This window comes from Triturus cristatus, chromosome 1_2, assembly GCF_964204655.1.
Source record: "Triturus cristatus chromosome 1_2, aTriCri1.1, whole genome shotgun sequence".
NCBI lineage: Eukaryota > Metazoa > Chordata > Amphibia > Caudata > Salamandridae > Triturus > Triturus cristatus.
In genome coordinates this window covers 913792783-913812337 of record NC_140580.1, presented here as the reverse complement: position 1 = coordinate 913812337, position 19555 = coordinate 913792783, and the positions used below count along the sequence as shown (strand labels likewise).

General features: G+C 45.6%; 1 protein-coding gene across 3 annotated transcripts in view; it reads right to left on the bottom strand.

Moving 5' to 3' along the window:
* NOC2L (NOC2 like nucleolar associated transcriptional repressor) overlaps positions 1-19555 on the bottom strand; it is a 487814-nt gene that overhangs the window by 221782 nt on the left and 246477 nt on the right. For all 3 annotated transcript variants that reach the window (XM_085609671.1, XM_085609674.1, XM_085609672.1), the window contains one exon: positions 12359-12470. In XM_085609671.1, the coding sequence (XP_085465797.1) occupies positions 12359-12470 (112 nt within the window). The remainder of the gene's footprint in view (positions 1-12358; positions 12471-19555) is intronic.

Here is a 19555-nt window from a genome sequence, read left to right as displayed (position 1 = left end):
CTCATCAACCAGGCTAGCTTGAATCTGGTGGCGTAAAGAATGATGATGGATTCAACCCAGATCTGTGACTGATAGGTTTCAGCGCTCCGTCCATCATCTCCTTGTGTTTGCATTGTTACCTTTTACTTAGCCACATTATCATACCTAGTTGGCAAATGGACTTATGTCATGTGTGACATCTTCTGCCAAAAGTACCTGTTTGCATGCGAGTATTTTTGACCCCATCTTTACAATGTTAAACTTGAAACTACAAGTCCAAAATGCAATGCATTATTGGTTGAAATGACAGAACTGGCTTGAGGTGTTCAAAAGAAGTGGTGCCAATTTCACAAAAAGTAAGGCCAATTGGCAGCTTAAAACATATTTATAAATGCAAGCATTGCAGGTCTGCTCAGTTATCGGTTTTAAATGTGCATTCAAATACACGACTGCCAGCAGGTTTTGAAATGACCTCTCGTACTGAATGCGCCAATATGGTAATCCTTTGTCAGTAACCAGGGGTTGAAATTAATTACTTGTTTTCGGCATGTTTGTATTTGCTTCCAAGGGGTACAATAAACGCTTCTCTGGGGCTTTCCACTACCCCATTAGGGCATCAATGAACAGCTCTACTGCCACCCCTGTTCCCAAAGGTCCGAAGACCTCTGCCTTACATGCACCCATATTTTCTTCCACCCAAATCTCCAAGAAGCAACTTTCATTTTTGCACTCTCTGCGGATAGTGCTTCTTACAGCCTTTTCTGTACCTCCTGCTGTGCAGTTTAGCCATTCACACTGCAGAAAACTGGATCCTCTCTCTTCGCCCCAACCCCAGAGTGAGTGGTTAAAATATAACTTGCTGAATGTAATATCATGCCTCCTACAATAGGGTCACATATTACAGCCCCTGCTAATATCCTCTTTTGACAACAACGTCAGGTTACCATATGGTGACTCAGTTACTCCTAGGTAACAAGTTCTCTCCCATTATAATGTGTGTTCTGGGTCAGTGTACGAAACAGAAATTGCTTTGTAAACCAATTTATAGAGAGGTAGTGCGTCCAGCATCACCCATGCAGTTGTGTATTATACGCGGCAGGCACCCTTCCAATGCACGTCTACATCCACTCTAATGTTCTCCAATTTAAAGAAGTAAGGGGATCAAGTGGGTGGCTTAATTTGGGGAAGTCAAATATAAATAGCTCTTCTTAAAATCTGTGACTTCGCTAAGCCAGGTTTTGCACAGACCATGACCAAAGCGATCACAAATCCTGCCCTAAAAAGTAACAGCTGCTGCAACCAGTTTTATGCTACACTAACTCAGGGCCACTAGAATTTTCAATTCCACTGCCGTTTCTTTTTGCCAGTAATTATGAATTTGACAACCTTTCCCCATAATCCGCCAAATGCTGCAAATTTGCAGATATCGTATTTACCAAAGACTCTGCATTTGAAATTGGCAGAACGAGAGACACACTTTGCAAAGGTTAACTGGTCCTATTTCCCAAGTCGAAGACCGATATTATCAAACTAAAGATGTGAGAATTTGGCCCAGATGTAGTCAATATCCCCAAATGACTGACTGGAGAAATGACATCTGGAAGTAAAAACCCAATAAGAATGTTCTTGAAACGGGGCAGATGTTTTTAGGTCTCGCCTACGCAGCGCGCATGCACTGCATAGCACTGCGTAGGAGAGACCTTTAGTAATCGATTCGCTTTTTGCCCCAAAAACGTGCACGCGTTGCATTGCTTTCAATGGCAACGTGTGCATGTTTGGCGATTCCCTTGCAGGAGTGAGCTTTGAACAGATGGTTCCTACTCGCTCCCGCAAGGGAAACAGGCGCAGGCCCCCTCCTCTCCCCTCCCCCTCCTGCCTCCTCCTCCTCGTTTTACTTGCTTGTTACATCACAATGCTTCCCACGTGGATTCCTGCCGGTTTTAAACAATGGCGCAGTATAATTCCGTAAGATCTCTTGCCGGATATCTTGCTGGTTATTCTGCTCAGAAGAATAGTTTCTTCACAATTGACCACATCTCGAATACGCTCGTGGTATGATTCTTTCTGGTTTTCGTCAGATATTTGTGATCTTAGAAGATGGCCGTTCCGACAACAGAACTTTTTTTATTTCTTATTTGGTCCCTTTTTGATTTTTGTTTGTTACACGCTTGTGACGTCACTACGCATCGAACGTAGATTTCTGCCGGCTTGAAATAATGGCGCAGTACATTCCGCAAGTTCCTTGCCGGTTATCATGCCGTCTTTCGCGTCTTCTGCACTGTGAAGGTAAGCTTTTTACTTTATGCTTCGCGTTACACTATGCGTCTGGGACTTTGTTACTTTGCTGAATATTGACCTATAGCCCAACACGCCCTTTGGCACTTTTAATACTAAGTGGGATGATTGGCCTCGCTACACTGTAGGAACATCGTGCGTCTGGGCGGGGTTGCCCTGGTGATTTTATGCCTATTGGTTTATACGTCTGTCGGCACCTTGCACATACTATGGGGTTCTTTGCCCAACTGGCTGCTCCACCATTTTTAGACAGATGGAGGAAAATGGTGGGTAACAGGAAGATATGGTTCAGGGACCCTAATGGATTCTGTCTACTTCCTTGCCGGATCTGGGAACAAAGAGCCTCATGTACAACAGGATTTTGCAGTTGCAAAGCCTGTAATTTGCAAGGAACCTTTTTTCTATTTACAAAACGCCTTTTACGTGTCAGAAAAGTCTTCCAGAGTCAAAGTAGAAGAGATGTCTACAGACGTATATGCAATGAAAACAACTAAAGTAGCAAGTACAATTTCCATGCATTTGTTTACATTAGGTTTCCATCATCCTTTTTCCACCAGAAAATATTCACAATATTTTGTGATGTTCTGCGCAATGACCTCTTTTCTTGAAAGCCGGTGTTATCTGGAGAGATATGCGGTAATTAAGTTACCACACACTTCTTTCATAACAACAAGACTAGGTAAGCCCATAAGCCTGTATCAACAAATTGGTAAATTGACTCATAAAACCTGTCAATGTGCAGAGCATAATTTGAAATTCTGAGGCTAACCTGCCTTTGAGGCTCTTCTGGGATTTGTCACATTTCACTTTACAAAGACAATAGATGGTCTGCTAATACCGGTTTATTTAGATTATACGTTAGTCTTGGGCATTAATAAATTCTGTATTTCTGCCCATATTATTCTGAGCTTACATTTACAATCGTGGGTTGGATTCAGAAGTTGCTTTATGCAATTTCAGCGTGAACTCCCTAAAGCAAAGAAATGCTGCCACTCCCGCAAAGAGTGGTTCAGATGATGTTTGCCAGCAGTGCTTTCAGACTATGCTATTACTTTTTATCCTTAGGGTTTTTATTCTCCTGTGATATGTTGTCCCATTAGGTCCCGGGTTGAATGGAGCTATAACAAGCATTGGCATAGCCAATAGGTCTCGCCTTTGGGACCTTATAAGTGTTTAGCCATGCAACAGTTGATGTTGTTGCACCAAGGATATTGTGCTGCATAACTAAATACTTGTAAGGTCCCAAAAGCTAGACCCATTGGCTATGCCAATGCCCGTTTTCTTTGCAATAAAAGCATTTTGTTTCTTTAGTCATGCAAATTTATGTTTACATCGGACTGTCCTCAAAGCAGGAGATATTTCTATAGATCACTCCTAGTCCCCAATATTTTGCACGTTACTACGACTTGTCATCCTGTATTTAAACCATCTCTATCAGGTCACATAATATTAATGGTGTACAATACATTTCTGCAGAGCTGCTTCTTCGTAGAATGAAATACTTCGAGAGGTCCAGTAGTGTGAACAGAGCGTAAACAAAAACCTGGACTATTTGAAAAAGACACTTGCAAAATTATAAGATCTGACCTTACTAAGTGTGAATCTTTTTCTTTTGAAAACATATTGCAAAGGAAATTAAAAAAATTTCAAGTACAAAATATAAATTTTAAAAAAGTGATACAACAGCCCTCGCACTGAAGTGCACTACATTTTAGGCAGATGTGCACATCTGATAAGGAACGAGCATTTGTAAAGCCACAAGGGATTTTCATCTAAACCAACTGACTTTGGCAATGGTTTTTAGCGATGCTGTGCGGTACGGCCAAAGAGCAGGAAAAAAGAAAAGCCTACAACGCGGCTACCTACGTCCTTTTGTAGGCACTTTGTAGGCACACAGCGTATGCCTACAAAATGACAAACGTCCTTTTATCATTATTTACCTATCTGAGTTGGATCAGTATACCAAAAAAATAGAGCACATTTTTTTCTAAAGCAACATGGAGGGCACGGATGAGAGAAACATGGGGGGCAGAAACAACACAGAGGGCAGAGGAAAACAAAGACAAGCACATGGACGAGAGCAACATGGAGCTAGAGTGGGAATAAATATACGTACAAGAAAACAACACAAGTGGAGAAGCACACAAGGGAGAACACAACATGGAAGGGATGGGGAGAAGCACAATGAAGAGAGAAAGCTACACGAGTGCAGCAGAGGGGATGGAGAGTAGTACACAAGGGAGACATGTGGAAAACATAGGTACCCTCATGGATTGCTTAAACAAAAAGAAAAAAAGTAGTGCCTGAAATGTAAGAAGCAGGACGCAAGTAATGAGGCCATACTCCAGGGGTGGAACAAACGCATGAAGAGGAAGAAAAACCCACACAAGCTTACAAAGAAGTAAGCAAATTAGAGTAACAATAAAGCTGACTAATGGCAAGCAAGGGGTGGACTCTAACCCCAAACTACCTTCACAATAGGTCTTTCGCAAACCAACAGCTTACACTGTCAGGCAGGTGAGACCTAAAAATGACATCACTCACAGTGCAAGAGACCCAATGTATAAAAGTGGGCTATAACCAGTCCCACATGCTTTATGCGGTGGTGGGTGGAAGAAAAATATCAACGAACATTTAACAGACTTGGTATGAGGAGCGCTGACCCACAGCCCCTGTGTATTTGTTTGCATGTACGTAGGTTATGATTTTTTTTTAAAGACCTGGGTTGAGAAAATTATAAAGTCATCTCCAACCCAGACTTGAAAGAGTGAAAACACAGAATAAGACAGAAATTCAAATGCAAGACCAAAGTATATGTAGGCTTGTTTTCCTGCTGAATGTAACACTGCAGATGTTACACTCAAGATGTTACTCTTAGTCTCTTACTCTCTAGAAGGTGGAAAGAACGGGGTTCATAAACTTGCGTTCCTGGCTTTCATGCGAGACTAACACTAATTGCAAATATTTTTAACTGTAGTTAATATGTTTACATTTTGTTCGTAAGAAAACTTAAAAAATATATATATCTTAGGGGTTCATATTTTGAATCACTGTGTTAAAATGCAACAACCACTAGATGATAATGACAAAGTATGGGGTACATAATTTCCCTTTAACAGAATATGCTGCAAATTTTGCCTTTCTTGCCACATAAATTAGCCTTTTCCTAGGTGCTTAATTTAGTGGACCACGAGTCATCCACCGTCATGTAGTTCCAGTTCTCTAGGCTTTTTTAGGGAAAGTGTATTTGGAGCCATATTTCTGGAAACCAATTTATTGGGTTCTACTTGTCGAATTGAATAAAAAGGTCAGGTTGCTTTTAAAAGTGCTACGCCTAAATTGTATTCAACAGTCTGCTCATGTTAAGGCAATAGTATCCATTATCCTCAACCACTACGGAGACTCTAGGAACTCTTGCAGAGACTGTATGGTTTCAATCATAAGATCCCGAAAAAAGGCTTAATGGCGTGATGGAAACCGAATAGTTCAGGAATGGTATGGTGGGACCAGGAGAAGCAGCAGCACAAAAAAGTGGGATGAGTAGGTAAGGCGAGTAGCACAGGAGGGTCAGATGTTGGTACGGATGAGGACAGGGGCAAAAATTACCAAAGGGGAAGAAAAACAAGAGCAAGGCAAGATGGACAGAAAAAAGGGGCACAAATGAAGGGGAGGAGTTTGGGATGGGTGTGGGGGTGCGAGGAAAGAGGCAGAGTCAGCAGAGGGGCGAAGAGGGCAGGGGAGAAGATGTTCCAGAGTCAAAGAAAGAGAGAGACACACTCCTCAGGGTAAAAGCAAAGAGTAGCGGAGGAAGAATGAGCAGGAAAGGAGGATGAGAAGCTAGTGGTACAGCGTAAAGGTGGCGGGAGAAGCAAGAATGGCGGCGAGAGGAGTGACGGGTACAATTATAGCAGGGTACGAAATGGCATTGGTAAAGATAAAACGTAGAATCTGAGGGTAGTCCAGGCTTGCAAAATGCACGACACTCAACGTCGCACCCATCTTAGACTTCTGTGAGCTGAGCCCAAACACAACAATGAGAAAACGCTTCAAAGACTGGGTGGCTTTGGGCCCCAATACTACTCCTCGAAGTGGGAGGAAAGACTCACAGTATGAGGTACAGTGTGGCTGACAGCGGTGGCTGCACTCACTGCATCTCCTGGAAAGGGATGAGTGGTGACATTCCATGTGTGTGCCGCGCAGCGCCGAGAGACCCCCGGGGTGTGAAGCTGAGGGGGAGAGGAGAGAGTTGGGGAAGATCTGAAAGTGTCGCTGGCACGCACAGACTCCTAGGATGTGGTTTAGCAGGGCCGCCTGCAGCAGCAAGTAACCGCAGCCTTCCTGCAGCAGGATCCGATTAGAGAGGGCTTTCGAAATATCCGTGTGTACATAAATAAATCCGAAAACCGCACTAGCCGGCAGGACGGTCGGTCCCGGAGGTGATGGGGCAAGCGGGGCCCTTGTGTCCCCGGCTCCGTCCCCGCCGAGCGCGAGGCGGAGGCCTGCAGGCTGCTTCCGCCTGCGCACTCGCCCGGCGCATGGCTTCCTGAGGCGGCCGAGACCGCAGCCCGACCGCAGGGGGAGGAGGCGAGAGGCTCGGCCCGAGGCGGTCAGGTGGCGGGGAGAGCTCCTGCCAGCAGCCGAGTTTGAACCTTGAGGTGGTCTGCCGCCGAGAGGGCAGGCTTTGGCCCACCCGGCACAGGCCGCACCGCGTGGGCCCAGGAACGGCATGCAGACCACATGCGGCCCACTCAAGCTGCCTCTGTGTCCGTCCCCGCAGCGGGCCTCAGACTGGCGCGGCGGCCCTCACCACAACCCCACCCCAGCTCATCAGTAGCTTCACTTACAAGGCAGAAGGAACCTGAAAATGAACATCACACCTTTCAACTTCACATCAGGAGCCTGGAACAAAACCACCAGATGTCGGGGAAAAAATATAGGCCTAGTAAAGTACTTATGGCGTTTACAACCTAATGCAGCAAACACCTGCAAAGTAACCAGACCGATGCCGCCCCCAACGGACACAAATTACTGGGCGATATCCTGCTTAATTAGCTTTCATTTAAAGCGCTGTCCATTGCACATTAATTCATACATGCCAACCGACCCGGATCAGGCGGGAGGCTCGATTTTTGAAGCCGTATCCCTCCTTACATTGCTTCTGCTTCCACACATTTTTTCAGACCCTAGTTTTCAGTTTTGAAATATCGTTATGAATGCATAATTTGATTTTAATAGACTGAAATGTGCAAACATTTTACGAACCTCGGAAGGCAAAAAGGCTCGGTCGGCGTACCTTGGATCCAAACCTGCAACATATGACTGTCCCAGCAAAGAATACAAATCTCACGGAAGAGTTTTTCCAGGAGTATGAACTAGACTCATCATTTCTGATAGAGGCAAGAGGTGGGGCAGAAAGGAGCAGTTATGTTGAGGGATAGGAGGTGAGGTGCTACAGGACGGTGGCTACTAGGGGTGAAACCAATGACCCTCTCCTACTTTGTAGAAGTCCAATTCAGACAGTGGGATACCTTCAGGACTGGGCAATACTTTAAAAACACTGAAGAAATTCCCACACTTGGTGTCACACAAAATTTGTGGAATTTCGCATTACACAATTGAGTAATTTTTTTCCCCACTTCAACGCTGCTTACAACCAACATCAAATACTGAAAATAGGGTGACAACGAATGCCATATACATACACTCTTAGCCACCAAACGATACCATACACCCTTATGACAGTATAGGAAAGCCTGCACAATTGGGCAGCAGATACCTCACAAGGTACATCACAAAAACCGAAAACTGAATGACACCACATCTTCACTGTCAACATGCTGTAGCCACCAAAACACCACTACTTCATCGCTCCATTACACTAAACCTCTTAACCCCACACTTCACTCCAAAAGACTTCACACATGCAAGCATTACCCCAGTGCACTGCAAGTAACCAGAATAAAAAAATAAAATAAAAAATCCTTCAGAGTGCTTACATTTGTAATCTGTGAATTGGCAATGTAATTGCTCTTGGGTAGGCGCATATGCAATGCCCACCCAACCTTCCACTCACCTCAGCACCGTGAGTGGTTAGGAGGCTGAAGGACTGCGACTCCTGGTGCATACACCCGAGGCCTGGCTAGAGACGGCCTTTGTGCTTCACCACAAACCTGGATGCTACTGAAGCTCATAAAATGTCAGACAATATATTCTCCCACATATAGCCAGAATTATAGGGACTCATTTAAATACAAGGGACACTCTGGGCAGCATCTGTTCAGGAGATGGACTGATGAATTTAAGAACCAGGGAAACAAGTGACTCTAGGATGAGGAGCCTACAGAAACAATGACCGGGTAACGAATAAGATCGTGGGCACTGAGGACAATACATACGTACTGGAAACACTGCAACGTGAACCCTCAGGAACTGGGAAAATGAGGAAGAAAGTTGCAAGATGTACCAACACTAAAGAACAGCAAACTAAAGCACTGAGCAGCCGCGATATTGTAGATCTATATCTTATTAAAGTCACAGAATACACTAGAAACAGTTACTGGTGTCTGATGCTTTTTACCTAAACCACACTAAAGTGCAGGCCGGCTACAAAGATTACACACAATTAATCCAAGAAACACTCTTTAAGATGATGGCAAAGGAAAACACTCATGCTATTCAATGAGATCCACGACCCAAAATAATCACACAACTGCCACGGATTAGGTGGAGGGCTGCAATACCAAAACTCTATTTGGCGCACCCCACAGCACAGTTTAAAATGTAAACCCGCCTCACAAAGGCTTGACTAGCCGGTTGCAAGACAGGCGCCCGCTCCATCAGACTTCTTACCCAAACATGACCACTGTGTAAACCACAACTTTCCATACAACACTCTGTTAACACGATTGGACTAGTTCAGCCTGTTGGCCATTCCCATAGTCACAGCATCTGTTAAATGACACATTCAGTCTCAAACTTCAGTAAATGCAAGATTTTAGTGGGCATTCCTAAGGAAATTCCAATATACTTACACTTATGAGTTTGTATCTTGCTTCTAGTCAATTTATCCTGCAAGTCTTTTGGGAGGATTTATGGGCTTTTAAACAAGAGAGCCTCCCTGGTCAGTGTATGTCTAGCACAGATATGTCGATGCAGTGCCTCCTAACTTATGTTGGCTAGTATGAAAACATTTATGCTGTTAACAATGCTCTTCTTCCTCTGTAGGAGGGCGGCCATTTTGGCCTTGAGCGCTCTCTACTTGCGCTCGACCTAAAGTGCTTTTTGTTTGGTGTTGGTCTCTTTTTTGGCGTTGATGGGTTTACCATCTCTGAGACCCTGCCTTTGTCTCTTGCTCCCTCTCAAGCAGCTGGTGGAGTCAAAGGTTTCGTGGGTGTCCTGCCCCCATCAGTAACCTTTGGTCAGGATCCGTGTGGCTCTTTTTGTTTTGGCTGTCCTTCAGTCGAAGAGTGCTTCGAAGCTGAAGATGCCTTTTGGGACTTATTGTCCAAGGACTTCGGCGATTTGGTCAATTTTCTTACTTTTCTCTCCTTTTTCCATAATTCTTCGGAGCTCCTCCGTCATGCTTCTAGACCAAATGGAGGAAAAAAGATGACAACTATGCACAGGAACGTCCGGGACGCCGTCTGACATAACACAGGGGATGGAATACCACCAAATAACTATCAATGACTTACACAATAAAGAGGGGGGGGAGGGGGTAAAGGGGAGGGGGGGGGGGGGGGAAGAGTGGGGCAAGCAAGAACGATTCCGGACCCAACCACTAGATGGCAAGATAATGCACAGAACGTGAATCCAGAAAAGGATTCATGCTGCAAAACCAAAGGTACCGGTGATGGGCAGGGTGGATGGGGATATGGAGGTAGCAATTATTCAGGTCTAGTGTCATCATGAAGTCCCCTCGACAGAGCAGCTGAAGGACGCCCTGAAAATTTATCATATGAAAATGCTCCGACAGGATGTATATATGTTGTGGCCTCAGGTCCAGTACAGGCCAGAGGGAGGCATACTTCTTTGTGATGAGGCAGTACAGTGAGTAGACGCCTTTGCCTTGTTGGCGTGGTGGCACAAGCTGCATCACGCTCTTTTGGAGGACAGCTGGACCTGCTCCTTGAGTAGAATGACCTGGTTTTGGCTGAGACTGTGTCGGCAGGGTATTATATCTTGGGGAGGAGTGGTGTGGAATTCTAAGCAGTAGCCCTGCTGAACAACTGCTAAAACCTATTGGTCTTGCGTGGTTTAATCCAGGGTGGGAGGCGTAATCCTTTAGTCAGCCCCCTATAATTGTTGTGTGATCATGGGGTAGCGTGGCCAAACCAGCGTTTGTAAACGGAGACTCGTCTCTACTCCTGCCTTTGCTCTTGTTGTCCAAGTATGCTCCTCTCTTATATATCCTCTGCTTGCCCGTGACTCATGAAAGATCTGCTGATGGCGCAGGTTGGTTTGAGTCTGAGGCGAGGTCTTTGTACCATCCCTGGGTTGTTGCCCGGGAAAGGCCACCCTCAGATTTGCAGACTGCAGTGCACACATGTACTTCGCTATCTTTGTGTCCTTTACTTTTCCCCCCTCCATTTTATCCACCTGGGCTTCAGAGAGATGTACTCCATCGAATGGGATGTTGAGGAGGAGTTACTCTACACTGACCTGAATGCAGAGATGCAAAATCATGTATAGAGGCTCAGCAAGATGCTAGCATTGACACTATCGAAGGCACAGCAGAACTTACCCTTGGAGATGGGGAAGTAGTGTGCATTCTATTTTGGAGAGGTTCTTGACTAAGAAGGCATCCTCCTTCTCCTCCTCCTGTAAAGTATGTAGATCAACTAAATGGTCACGGGTCGTCCTCTAAATTGCTGCATGATACACAGTGGTATCATCAGACGGGGATGACTTAGTAGGGTATGGTTCCAGCTCGGGGTCATCCAAACAATAGACATTATAGTTTTCCAAGGGATTGTCCCGGTTACCTATCCCTAGAGGTTTATCATATTGGTTTCTTTACATATAGGGGCTGTCTGGGTCCCAGACGGAGTGCACTGACATGCCAGGAGACCTATAGAGGAGGGGAAAGTGGTAATGTTGAGATTGTGGTGACTGCCTGGATGTGGGTGGTTGGGGTGAAGGGCTTGTAGCCTTGTCCTTATGCTTCTTGGGCATCAGAAGCTACAATGCGCAGGCGAGCTCCTCCTCAAAGGTTAGCCCCCCATTTCTTTAAACCTGTGGCAGCGTGGTTGATAGCTATCCTGGGGCAGCTTGGTGGTGATCTCTGGATGGATGAAAAGCCACTTCTGCCTGGCATTGAGTGCCTCCACAAGCAGTCTACAGCATTTCTAGCATAGGTCTCGCCCAGTTTGTTCACCCAGTAAGAACGCCAGCAGAGATCCTGGCTCTGAAGCACAAGTAATTCCTTTGACCCTACTGAGTGGATTCTGTCACTGGTCATTGGCAACTCTGTCCTGAGTTTCTAACGAGTATGTATCAAGAGTTTACAGACAATGTGTATTCTCCTGGTCCTCCTCTGGAACCGGTTTCAGGTGCCTCCTGCCATTATGTGTATGCCACTCGGACTGGTTCAGCACCAGTCTTGTGTTGTTTTTTTTGTCACAGGTTAGATCTCATTTGCCTAATAAGCTACAACTCAAGGTCTTGCAGGTAAACACATGGGGGACAGCATTAGCAGTAACACATGCTGGTTTTGGACACACGTTTGTGAATGCAGTACATTAGACCTCAGTAACAGTGTAAATTAGATATTGGTTAGTGCAGACATACAAACCAATTTAACATACAAAGAATTTGATAAAGACTAGTGCACCATGTGCACAAACATCTATCTTATGTTCTTACACTTCCACAATTAACTCTTGGCAGAATACGCTGGTACTTGTTAATAAAAAGAAATACTCCAACAGCAAAAGGTGCACATACACCCCTGCTGTCCATTAAGGGTCAACAAAGATCCAAATTAATCAAAACCAATATGCAAGGCTGCAAGCACAAATGCTGGCACACATACTCTACCCCATCTCCCTTTCAAATTTCATTTGAGAGCTGAAAAGTGACCTACCTCCAAGATGAAGGGCAGCAAAGGGATAAAGGTCCGTGTGTTCTCTGACAGCAGCATTAGTGCACGAATGCAATGCATCCTGAGAGGGTAGAAGCGGGCAGACGGCACCAACCTGCAACAAACGAAAGCACAGTCAGGGAGAATGCTGCATCTAACCAGTAAATATGGACAACGTGATTATCGAGTGCTGCATTCAACTTTCACAAAAGGGTAGGAGCTGAGCATAACTTGTGGAATCAGTGAAAATGTTGAACCTCGCTTTTATGATGATCATTAGAAGCTTTCCTGTAGCAAGTGCCCCATTACACAACTTTTTAGAGCTAGCATAGAGACCATTTTAGCTTTATCATTAGCCTCATGTAATACAAAGAAACCATAAATAAACAAAAAAATACATAAATATACACTGGTGCTTTGGGTCCTCCCACTTTATCCATTGGTCTGTTAACTGGCGTTTATCGCTTCTATCCCACAAATCATGTATCTTGGGCCAATGGGTGAGCCCTCTTCATTCATTGCCTGTCTTGCATTTCGAGTAGCAACACTTCACCTTATCACATGCACACGTCCACATAAAAAGGGGTGCACTTCAGCGACGGGGTGGAGGGTCGATACTAAAAAAACACTTTTTCTTTTAATTCTTTATTTTAGTAATCATCCCCATGTGTTGAAACTATATTTTCAGGGTACAGTCATTCAAAGCCAATAGTATATTTTCTTTGCACTAGTAATTGCTACATTTCCTGTAGTATGTATTCAAACTAAAAACTGTTTCTATAAGTGTTTTTAGTACACTTACCTACTAGGATGCAATCTGTCGTGTTCTAGTAAAATGATTTCATTAAAAAAAAAATGTAAATATTTTTAACGCAATCATAGGAACACTATATTTAGGCAGTGGCATGCTTTTTCTTTCTTTTACTTTTGTGGCATATGTTTGCAATTACAAATAATAAAATGAAGCATTGCATCTTCTTGCCAAGGTCAAAAGACACCTCAAAGTACTCTTTTGCAATGTTTTTAACCCTGGTGTCCATTTCAGCGATCACCACGATACCAGATCTCATTTGCCATCATGCAGTCTTATGTGCCAGGTCAAGGGGCTCTCAAGCTGCTTCTCGTCTAACATCCAAGGAGTAACCTTCCTGATGGGCAATGGGGTTGGCTGTCTGGCTGGGAGCAAGTGGAATGATAGTCAGAATACAGCCATTTTTGTCTCATATGTGAATGTTTAACAACTTGCCTTGATCAAATATCCAGAATCGGTCCACCCTCCCCACCCCCAAATGCATTCTCCACCCCTCTGTTTTTCTAAGCGAATGAGAGGGCAGCCTTAGTTTGCCCCTGCACTTGTCCATCTATTCATATGCCTGGGTTACTGCAGTTCTGTGGGACATTAGTGTATGAGACCCTTCTGACATGCTTAAGGAAGAGTTCAGTTTGTACATGCCCAAGTGAAGTTCACTACAGCATCCACGGAAAGCTGTTGTGTGGTGATGTTTATCAGTAACACACCCAGCTCTAGTTCCACTATGACAGCTTTAGGGGGAAGGTCTGTTTGGAACACAACCCCTCTTAGACTCCTAAAATGACTGAATAAACACTGGATCCCTTGGTACAGTACTTCAACGAGGCACCCGATCCTGTGTATGCATGCACTTTATGCATCAAGAGGTTTCGGATGCTTGCATATTTTTCATTCTGTTCCTGCTGGGAACAGGCCGAGTACGTTTTAGTTGAAGAAACTGACTGACTAGGAAGCCTGAGGAAGAACTCTGAAGCAGCATAAGATCCCATACTGAGGCACCAATGAGCAGTTTAGGAACGCCCACCCACTCGACCAATCCAAGAATGCTTTCAAGTGTGTCAGAGACTACTGATTTCTTCCAGGACTCGGGGACAAATGGCAGCAGAGGAACAGATCCAGAGTTTAAGAATGATGAAAATGAGCAGCACGCCAAGGCAAGCAGATTTGGAGTATTTCCTCAGCCTGGCAAACTTACCTTTACACAGAATAACTAACTCACAGCCCCCTTCCAATGTTGTGATTCGTGATGGGGAGCCTACTAAAGTGTGATCCTCCAGGTAGGCCGTGAGTGTATCCAGAGACACTTTGGATCCCTCTCAACTTCTGGCTCAAGAGATCATGGGCGGTCCTGCATCACTGACCCATCCCTTTGCCCCATAATTTAATGACAACAGAAAGAATATGAAAACCTGAAGGAACCACTAGCAAAAGGTATTTGTTGCAATTCGTGCTTCTGCACTATCCAACTTTACAGCTTTCCCCAGTAGCCCAACTCATATAGAAATGAGCATCTAGGACCCTGTGCATAGAGATATCTCAACCGCAGTGGACAGTTCTGAGCTTAAAGCCTGTGATGGTGGACGGGTACGTTTATCTGTGACCATAAGGTTCAAACAATCGACAAGAATCTACTGCGACTGACCAGTTTGGAAATATTGGGCAAATCTGTCTATCTGAATACGACTAACCAACAGCTTTGCGCTAAGAGGCTCTGGTGCACCAGCTACCATTGTACATCATTGACTGCACCATTCTAAAGAAGCCTAGTTATCACAAAAACCAGCACCACCCAATTTCATCAACATATGCTACACCTTTTGTCCAAAATTATTCAGCAGCACCATAAGCGTATTGGCTACAATACTCCTTCCTAACAGACAGAGCAATACTGGGCTGACACCTAAAAACGCTGCATATCTGTTCATTTACTCTGTCAGGTACCCAAAGTAATGATAACCTTGCAAACCAGATGCATTTGGAATTAATGCTCCTGAAAATAACCGAAAGGATAACAGTCGATAATAAATTGTAAATGGAATTTCCTATTGTGGCTAGATTATGTTGTGAGATTCGTTTTGGATCATTCCAACAGCAACAGATCATGCTAGTTTTTCTTAGTTCATTTTATTCTTAAATGCTTAGTTTATAGGTGCAATACAAGAAAGACACTGGCAGCTGGCCTTTGCTTTGACTTTTAACAATTATAATTAATATCATGATATATTATATCCAAATACAAACGCCTCAGGCAAGCTTTGACTGCATGACCACTTGAGCACTGAAGAGTCAAGAAATCAATTAAGCCGTTTTTTATTTAACAGATTACACATCACAGCAGTGCTGGGTGGTATTAGCAAGCTTTACAGAACAATCAGCATATTTTGTCATACAGATAGATTTCAGCTAAACATCTGAGAGGGGGTGAATGTTGTAGTTCTTGAAGGAAGGCATGTGAGAGGGAATATACCAATCAAATAACAGTCAAACCTGATCAAGTGACTGAGAACAGTCCAAGAAGAATTGGGAACTAACTCAAAGACACTGAATAAATACGTCTTTGGGACCTTTTTTAAAGGATAATGGTGGAGGGTGGGTCCTCAATTCCAACAAGCATTTGCAATGCAATAGGTCTCGCATTTATTAGAGTTTCAGCTATTGGCATTGTAAATCACAAAGCCATTTATTTATGTGTTGACCTAAAAAGGAGAAAAAAAAGCCTAAAACGCAGCCAGGCACGTCACTTTAATGGAGGAGACGCACAGTAGAGCTGTAAGATGTGGGAACCAGAAAAGGACAAGCTAAAGCCTGGCATGCCGATATTGCTACATAAGTATACAAATGGGAAAGAAATGCGGCAACTGCCTGCTTTTTTTTATGTATTTACTTTTTTTTTTATAGAAATGCAGCCCCACGTTCTTGGCTGCCCTTCCACCTTGCATGACACGTTGTGCTTTCACCCTAAGAGTTACAAATGAGAATAAATCTGCGTCTGCAAACTTGACGCTCAAGAGAGACTGTCCCCTTCAGCAACCCAAGCACAACAACCCATGCACGAAATAAAACAAGGAAATAGTTTTAACCTTCTGTTTTGTACACGCTAAAGTGCTCCACCCAGACAAAAAACGGACTCGTGTATTTCTGTCAAGTGTTCAACAAGCGGCGCCAAAGGACGGGCTGAGCCGTGGCATCGGGGTATTTACACCATGGTTGGAGGATAGCGCCTGACTGGGAGGGAGGCACAAAGGGCAGCTGCAGCGCTTGTTTGCCTTTTTCGTTTCCCCTCCTCCCCCTGGAGACTTGGCATCTGTGAGGGAGGAGGTGGGGTAAATGCGGAGGCAGCGCGGACCTGGGAGTGGCTTCACCAGGAATGAAAACACATGAAACAAGGCAGCATCGGCAGCCTCACGACACGCACCGCAGGGGGGATAAAGAGTAAACGACGGGGAGGGAGGGATGTGCGTCGCACTGAAATAAAGTAAACCTAAAAACACTCCCTTCATTGCTTAGTCTGCAACTTTCCAGCACTCCCATCCCCGAGTGTGTACAGAACACATTAACCAATGTTACTTTAGTTTCCAGACACTCAGTAAAGGAGGCCGGGAGGGAACACGTGATACAGATGTGAGCAGCGACCCCAGAGCATACAATGCAGGCCACGGTGCAGTTTAGATGAAAGGCTGCGCCCCTCACTCCTTTTAGTGAGTGATGAGGTGTAACACAACGGACCTCGAACTGCTCCCTTTAGTTCAGATGCTTTGAACCTACGGAAGGAGGGTCACAACACTGACCCAAGGTGCAGCCAGCGTTACCTGAATCAAAGCCAGCTCATGGCCAACTCAGGAGAAAGTCTACCGCACGTGGGGTCTCACACTGACAGCCGGGACAGTCTGCGCTCCAAGAGAAAGGTCCATATTAAAGCGAACGACGCAGCAAGAGAGTGAAAGGCTCGTAGACCCCAGTGCTTAAGGACGTGTGATGATCCCGATGAAGGAGGCCGCCCGGCTGTGCCGGCTGTCACCCTGGGACGGATCAAAGACTCACAAGCAACTGTTAACGCGTATAAACAAGCGCGCACTGAAGCTGACGGAGTGGGAGGGGGAGTGGGGGCGGGCACGCAGGCTGCCAAATGGTGCGATGAATCACGGCTAAAGTGAAAGCAAACAAGTGGTTGCAGGACTCCAAATGGTGCGCGCGCCCGGACGGGTCACATGCACTGTAGTTGGAGGCCTGCAAAGCCACTGTTTGCACTTCCAAAACGCGCTTACTACAAGTCTCGCCAGAGCAGCGCTAAAGCGCTGGTCAGGCGAGACCTAAAAACTAGTAACTGTGCCTGTACTAAAGTACCTCTTTTAGACATGGTTAGCCCCCACTTTTTGCCTGGAAAATGATGTAATTTCGACTGGAAGTGCACAGGGTCCCAGACAACCAGGTTCACTGTAACTTTTGTTTTCACGATTGCCACCACTTTGGCTCACATACAAGTCCTTTGTAAAAGGTATCCCTGGTACCAAGGGGCTTGTGGTTAAAGAGGGTTCCCCAAATGCTACAGCACAAATTGTGCCACCCAAAGGGACCCCTCGCCAAGCACATTCACGCTGCCACTGCAACCTGCGTGTCTTGGTGCAGACAAAACTGAAGTGTCGACATGGCACACATCCCAGTGTGCCATGCCCACAGACACTGCATGGGATATAGGTAAGACATCCCTCTAGCAGGCCTTAGCTCTAAGGCAGTGTGCATCATATCTCCTGGGAGGGCATATCTGCATGAGCAGATATGCCCCTGCGATATCCATATTGATTCCTGGATATTGTAAGTGACCAGGGAAAGCATAGTAAGTACATGGGTTGGACACTTGTCGTTACGAGTTCTCCAGCTCCATGATGGCTTCATTGAAGTATGGGATGTTTGGCACCAAACATCACATCATAAAAACCTGCACGGATTCCATGGTCATATTTATTAAAGAAATTGCACACATAGGACCTCTTAGAGGGGCCCCCTGAAACCTACCAAACCTGAGTGTGGTCACCGACTGGCCTAAGCCAGCCTGCTACCACCTGACAGTGTTCTGACCTCAAAGGGAGAGTTGCCTGCACTGTCAGAGGTCAAGAACAATGCCTTTTCTGGGTGGAGGTGTTCACACCTTCCCCTGGTCAGGAAGAGACATGTGGTGGGTAGCTTCAAAGGCCTTGCCACCTTTGTAATGTGACCCCAGCCTCTCCTGTTTAAAGGAGCAGGCCCCTCCTTCTTGTCCTCACCCTCTTTTGGCAGGAGAACAGCAGGGAAACTCAGCTAGAAGGTGTGCCCCCCTTTGCCAACTCCACCCCTCAGGAGCTGGAAGAGAGGTGAAGTACATTTTCAGTGCTCACCATCTTGAAGTTGGTGGGACTTATTCAATCAGGGCTAGGTCTATGTCCCCCTCCAACAGGAGGCAGGCATATTAGAGGGTGTAGATGCCACAGATAAGAGGCCAATTGGTCACTTCCTGTCACTCCCTTGAATCACCCATACATTTAGTATTAAGGTCAGTGGCGGTTCCTCGGCTAAGGCAGAGGCGCATCGCCATACTGCTTTAAGAGCAGTGCAGCTGAAAAATTAAATAACCTGGTTATTACCACTTTATTTTTCACTATGGGCAAGGGTTACAGGGGAGGAGTGGTTTGCCCATTCCAAGTGCGCATGACTGCTTGGCCAGCCCTCTTGAGCCAGCCAAACAGTCCTGCGCCCTTTGCATCTTCCCCACCAGGCTTGCTTTACACAGTCTGGGGAGGAACATGCAAAGCCTCACAGTCCCCGTCTGAGCGACAAACCATGGTGCTCAGACCAATAACAACACTGCATTGCAGCATTGTGATTGGCATAGGGTAGGGAGCATGTGTGCTTCCTGCTTCCTTTCACTACGGAGGCACAGGAGAAGGCAGCTGAAGGGACGGAAGTGGAGAGACGGCCGGCAGCAAGAGGTAAGTAGATTATTTTTTGTCTCCCCGCTACCCCTCCCACCCCACCCTGTGACCCCCATCCCCTGCCATCCACCACTGATTAGGTGGCATCCCCAGTTCTTGACGACCTAAGAAGAGCTGGACACCACAGAGTCGCACCAGCAGAGAAGACTGCAGAGAACTAATGACTTGGACCCAGCCCTACCGGCCTGTCTGCAGCCCTCAATGATCCAGCTCCAAAAGAAGACTCCTCCTGCAGCCCAGCAACGTCCAAAACCTTGGGAGAACTGCCTAGCTTCGACAAAGATCAAGATCTCGCGAGAACAGCTGACTTGTTCACCAGAAACAAACTTCAAGTAAAGGCCTCTGTGGCCTGAAGAACGGTGAAACCCTGCTCCCGGTTCCACCTTTGCACCGGACGCCTCCGGCCGAATCCAAGAGGCCCAA